Here is a 6,257-nt window from a genome sequence, read left to right as displayed (position 1 = left end):
AGACATCTGGGAACTTAGCTGTGACGGGGCTGGGAATGCTCGTGAGCACCTCACACATTTGACAGCGCGAGATGCCTCGAGCCGTCAGCCCCAGTTGCAAAGTGTGTCTTTAAAACTGGACCCAGGGGCGACGAACCTCGCCATACCCATACATCCGGCCAGACAGATTACATAACTCCCAAATGGATTCCGCAAGCTAACTTCCAACAAGCGGTGCCGAATGGCAGATGCCTTGGCCCGGTCCGTTCCCACCCTATAAGCTGCTGGCACACCCATGTAATCTTCCAGTCGCCTATATATCTACATACGCAGCTGGTTCGCGCACCACCCCAGCACCTGTATATACGCAGTGTGCCCGCACCGCACCCATACGGCGGGTGGCGAACCCTACATGAGTGCGGGTGTCTTACACCCGAGTACTACTCCCGGAACGCGGCAATGCGTTGCTCCTGTGCCAGCCCCAGCTTGATCACAGGCGCCGGGGTCCTCGTGGGTCCTCGAGCCGCTTGCCCACTCTTTTGGGTCTGTGGGGTGTACTGACCACGAAAACCGGCCACCAGTCACCCGTAACAATCCATTTCTCCGGATTCTTCTAGGCTCACTACCTGCACGTTTCCAAGGCCATAGTTTCCAAGCCCATACCGAGGGACACGCGACACCTGGTTGCCCCCGACGACATGGAGAATAATGTCCTATAGGGAATGATAAAACAAAAGCTGAAATGTGTGAAGCCACCGGCAGCATTAACAAACACCCTCTACCTCGCCGCACTTTTCCAGGTCCCCGCTCCCACCAAAAACATTGACAAGTCGCTCCGCAGCCAGCTCCCTCGCAATGGGTCTGCCCTGTCCTGCCTGGAATCATGACCGATCAAGTACACTTTTCATCTGGTCGTAAAACCCCGCCGGGCAGGTCAATCCCCTGTCAGCCAACCAATCCCCACACAGGCCCGCACAGCAGACGGCCATGTTAGCTGTACATATGGAAGTCTGATTATTTACGCAATCGAATAGCGTGACGAATAGATACATGGTAAGAAACCCACATACCCAGCTAAGGTTCGTCCGACGGGTTGCTTAATTGTCCCGTTTCTAATCGCGCAAGATACACCCATTGCTCTTTAAACAGGACACAAAGCGACCACCACACGTGGCTCAGTACCAACATGTGACATCATTCCATTACTTTACCGCACATCAAGACACACAACGATACGTCCGAGAAAACGCAAAACAGAAGCACGCACTTGCCTCTAAACACCCTAATTGACAAACAGCTGGTAGCAGCACTAGCATGAAATTGGCGCCGTAACGCTCACTCATCCCATTAATACAGAATGCCGTACGAGTCGACAACCGAGCGCATACAAACAAGCGCCCAGCCAGTTAAGTAGTAGTTGGGCCATGCCAACTGCCGTATGGCGCTTGCCAGGACAGTTCCTTTATCTACAACAAAGACCACATCAACGCACCACCCTCCCACGCAACGCGCTTTCCTGCTTGTCCCAGCCAGGCGGGCGCATATCCTCAGCACGGGAAGACCAGCTATTCCTCGTAGGAAAGCAGCTGGTCTTCCCGTGCTGTCCGCAGATGCAAATATATGCGGCAAACCATTGCCCTGCTCACTCACACTTACCTTCATACTTGCAGCACGTTGTATGACTTAACACTACTGCTGTTACTACTACTGTTGCGCTAATTTATCGCTACAGCTGCTCGTATATACACCACCATCGCACCCGTGTCCCTGCGAGTCGAGCCTATGAACCAGTTCGGCTTGCTGGCCTGCTGGCTAGGGCCCTCGCCTGCTGGCCGCTAACCATGACCCCGTCACGACGGGTATATGGTCAGTTAGTTCTGCGCAGTGTCGGCCAAGTCATCGTAGTACTCGTCGGCCTGCACTTACACCCCGGGGGGACACACAGCGCATGGCTTATCAGGTGCACAGGGCTAGCAACCAGTGCAGCAGCCATCCAGTGACCCTCAAGACTGGGGATAAGACCTGGAAGCTACTGCTGCACCATACACCACATAGCAAGTCCGTCCGGCCCGCTGTGTAGAGAGGCAAGGCTTAAAGCCGCTCTACGGCTAATATGAACTTCCCCTGGCTTTGACTGACGCCTGCGTCAGTCGCCTAGCAGTTGTTGCCTCGTCACTGCTTGTCAAAGCAGCTTCAAGCTTCAGGAGGATCCCAACACACGAAGGTGCAAGAGGTCATGCGGATGCACGTCAACCGTCCACGTCTGGGGCAGGCGCGCCCCTGGCCACCAAGACACTCCAAAAAACAGTACATCAGTTAAATGCACCCCTCTTTCAGCCCCTGAACACTGGGACAAAATTGTGTTAGGATATCTACAGGTGCCAGCAGACTCTACTGCAGCTCCCCACCTAGGCTCCCACCACGTGCGCATACCCCACATATCCAGCCCGCCCCCTTCCTCACCTGGCTTCCCAAGAGCACCCGGTCCGCCACCTCCGCCCAGCTACGTACGTCGTAGCCCCACAACCATGCCGTGATGCCCGCGTCACGTGCGCCCCAGCAGTCGTTGCGCCGGTCGTCCCCCACGTGCACGACCTGCTCCGGGAGCAGCGGCCCGAAGTCGGGCGCACACGCCATGACGCCACGAGGTTGCCCCGGAACCAGGGGCCCGAAGTCGGTGAAGGGCGGGTAGGCGTGCGATAGCAGGTAATGCTGCTGCTGTTGCTTTGATGCGGCGGGGCGGGGGCTGGCGATGGGCGTGTGACCGATGGGGATCGTCCCATGCGTCGTGGCAGCGGCGCTGAGTGCCTGGACCGCGGCGTCAAAGATGACGGGGTTGGGTTTCTCCGCGCGAACCTGCGCAGCGCTCATGAGGCGGCAGGCCATGAGCACATCAAGCCGGAGCAGACAGCAGGGAGAGGCGAGGAGACGACGTGAGAAGGGGCAGGCGGGGACAAGAGTACAGCGCGGCGTGTCGGTACGGAGCTTTCCTAGAAAGCTCCAGCGACCCGCACAGTAAGATAACCCGTCGTATCCCGATCTACACCCTCACTCACACGCCGTCTGGTGCTCTCACCTCCGCAGATACGATGACTGCATTGAATAGGTAATCGACCTTTAGGTCCCGCAGCAGTGGCCTAAGCCGGGTGTCAAAATTGGACACCACCGCCAGCAGCACCCCCGCAGATTTGAGCCGCTGGAGAGCCTCCACAGCGCCTGCAGGAGTTAAGGCCGTTGGCGATTGCAACACGTCGGAAATGTGCCGGAAAGGTAGGTAGGCAGGTGGGGCTGCAGGGCGCATAACCAGCATTGCGTGGTTATATGCAAGGCCCCAGAAACTGTTCCCTCGGTTCCCCGCCTAATGGTTCCACATCTTCGTTAACGGCGATACTCTCGTAAACACATGGAAGCCGATTGAAGCCCAAGGCCCCCAAAGAAGGCTTTTCCCTCAGAGAAGCTCACACAAGTCACAAGGCCAGGAAAAACGTGCACTTGCAGCCCGACGTACTTTCTAGGGCAGATGTAATGCTTGGAGCTCCACAGCTTCACGGCCCAGGGAGACCACCATCATGCTCCCACCACCATGACCCCCCCAATAATCTCCCCAGTGCCATAACCCTAGTGAGTGCCGCAGCGGACGGCGCCACCACAGCCGTATGGCGCTGCAACCTTATCAGCGCACCTGGCACCACATGCCACGCCTCTGCGCGCGCATAGTACTGGTATATCGCCTCCGATACCTGCAATCCGTAATCCAAGCAACTCGATGAAACGGCCCCACAGGCACTGCAGCTGTGATGGCTACATGCAACTGATTGCATACAAGCGCTGGTCCGGAGGTGCACACGGGTACGGACGACAGAGGAATACATGACGGGTTTCGTTTATGTGCTGCTCTATTGTTCTTAGAAGTTGGGGCATTTTAAGTGAGCAGGCACGCTCCAGGGAATCTACACGGCATTGTAAGCAACAGCGCCGGCGGCAGGCAGGTGCCCACCTCCGGCACATCGCAGCCTGTCGAGTGCTCCACAATACGGCGCCAAAAAGGTCGTGCATCATCCACATATCGGAGCGGGCTGTGCGGCCAAGGCATGTTGTAAGCCCTGCAAAGATGCCGCCGCGCCGCATCGGCGAAGGAAACGGCGTCGCAACGCATGTTGAGAAGTTATTGGGGTGGATTGTGGAAAATTGAGAGTTCTGAAGATGCAACGCATGCACGTCAGCCCGCTGAGGCCTAAACGTAGCAGAGCAGGGACCTAGGCATGTGTTACAGAGCAACGCATCCCTCCGCAACCGCACGTTCCTGGAAGATATGGCAGGTGTGCTAGTAATATGTCTAGCTCCGTTCTTGAAGTGGGTAATTTTATGCAGGTCACATACTACAGGTGTACATGTTTCAGTCCTTGGCGGGATGGCCCACAAAGCAGCAAGTACCGCCACGCATGTCGTGATCGCAACGTATACAAAGCTGCATGACACGACTGTTAATACACCGACAGCTCCACGGCTGCTCTAACGCCAGAGTCGGCGCTAAAGCAGCAGGCTGGGATACCTGGGCGTCAAACTCATAGCTGTCGCAAGATCAGGCTCTGGCCGCTGGCACAGTTATTTGTATTACTGGACAAGAGTGTTGTTGCCACAGCCGTGTCGCGGGAAAACGCCAGCAATGCCTTCAACCCTGCCTGACGGTGGCAAGTACCTACCTACGAAATCGCGCAAGCACCTCCTCGTCATTTAAATGGCAGCCATACGGTCTCGCGTAACGAAGATAAACAGCCGAAACAGGTTCCGAGGGAACCAGGAACGTTCCTGCTGCGTCTACAAGAACAGCACGATAACAAGGCCTCCAATTCGATGGACTGTCAACGGCCAACGCTTCAGCTGTGAACGTGCGTGCTGTTTGCCGGTTAGCGCGGCAAAATGACAAGCCATGATTGAGAAGACAAGCTATGCTTAAACGATGTCCGCAGCCCAGGCTTGGCAGGAGGCGACAGACAGCGCCAACGCCGACGGCGCCGAAGCACTGAGCCAGCATCGTCCAAAGCGAAATGCACCCGGTTCGTTAGGGCGCGATCTACTGTATGAAATCCATTTCAACGCGGGCAAAATACACTGGAAAGCCAAACTGTATCCAGGGGCTGACGAATGAAGTCCAAAGCGCAAACTGGAAGGAGAAATATTTTAACCACTGATCTGCACTTCTGGTGTCACAACACTTTACTCGCTTGGATAATTGGAAACGGCAGCGAGCCGTTATCCTCCGTGGCAGTGTTAAGAGAAAGATCCTGAGTTATCAAGCACTTCAGGTATACTTCCATGGGCGCCTTAGCCCATGAATGTAGGGGACTCGAGAAAGGCGCCATGGTTTCGGAGTGCGTACCGTTATTTGCTTACGTAACAAAGTCCTGACCCATTTGCGTAGCATGGCAGCATAAAATTTAGTTGTTTCTCGCTCCCTTCATAATAGATACGGATTGATGGGCACGAACATAGTAGGTTTGCGTCCCTTCCACAGTGGCACACGCCAAGCCCTGCAGGGAACCTGGAGTAGATGTGCACTTATCGGAGATTTGGACCTGTAAAATTTCACCAGACGACGATATGTATTAAGGCTGTTTTACCATGTGAGAAGAACTCTTTAAGAGTATGAAAGCGAAATGAAGGAACGAGCCCTGTGTTCATAAGTGTCGGTCTAATAAGAATATCCTTTCCAATCTATGCGGATGCTTACACAAACTGTGTATGAGGGCAGGGCACCCAAATTGAACCCCAGGACGCACAAGGATATACACTTCCGAGGGGTACCTGTGTGACGTGTACAGCCCCACACCCACAAGGTCCTCATACTCCGAGGCCGTTGACGCCTTTGACATGGCTGCCAAGCTGCTGGGCTGGCTGCGGCCCCCCGCCCCTGCTGAACTGTAGCCCGCTTGCCCCGTGACCACCGTCAAGGTTGATGGTGGAACGGACGGCGGCACCATAGCCGTTGACGCCGTTGACGCCGCTGCCAAGCTGCTGAGCTGGCTGCGCCACCCCGCCCCTGCTGAACTGTAGCCCGCTTGCCCCGTGACCAGCGTCAAGGTTGATGGTGGAACGGACGGCAGCACCATAGCCGTTGACGCCATTGACGCCACTGCCAAGCTGCTGGGCTGGCTGCGGCCCCCCGCCCCTGCTGAACTGTAGCCCGCTTGACCCGTGACCAGCGTCAAGGTTGATGGTGGAACGGACGGCAGCACCATAGCCGTTGACGCCGTTGACGCCACTGCCAAGCTGCTGGC

The 6,257-nt window shown here is 56.0% G+C and overlaps 1 protein-coding gene across 1 annotated transcript; it reads right to left on the bottom strand.

The window, feature by feature from the left end:
* Window positions 1–2,370: 2,370 nt before the first annotated feature.
* On the bottom strand, window positions 2,371–5,239 carry VOLCADRAFT_84971 (uncharacterized protein; the record flags this gene model as incomplete). The annotated part of the gene is made up of 6 exons (XM_002959590.1): window positions 4,683–5,239; window positions 3,977–4,082; window positions 3,662–3,719; window positions 3,056–3,195; window positions 2,794–2,835; window positions 2,371–2,574 (listed from the first exon to the last, which is right to left on the bottom strand). Exons 1-6 carry the CDS (start codon window positions 5,012–5,014, stop codon window positions 2,371–2,373), a joined length of 882 nt encoding a protein of 293 aa, XP_002959636.1. The 5' UTR covers window positions 5,015–5,239.
* Window positions 5,240–6,257: the final 1,018 nt, after the last annotated feature.

This window comes from Volvox carteri (genome assembly GCF_000143455.1).
Source record: "Volvox carteri f. nagariensis unplaced genomic scaffold VOLCAscaffold_395, whole genome shotgun sequence".
Taxonomy (NCBI): domain Eukaryota; kingdom Viridiplantae; phylum Chlorophyta; class Chlorophyceae; order Chlamydomonadales; family Volvocaceae; genus Volvox; species Volvox carteri.
Note: the sequence above shows the minus strand (reverse complement) of the source record. Positions and strands in the feature narration are given on the sequence as shown.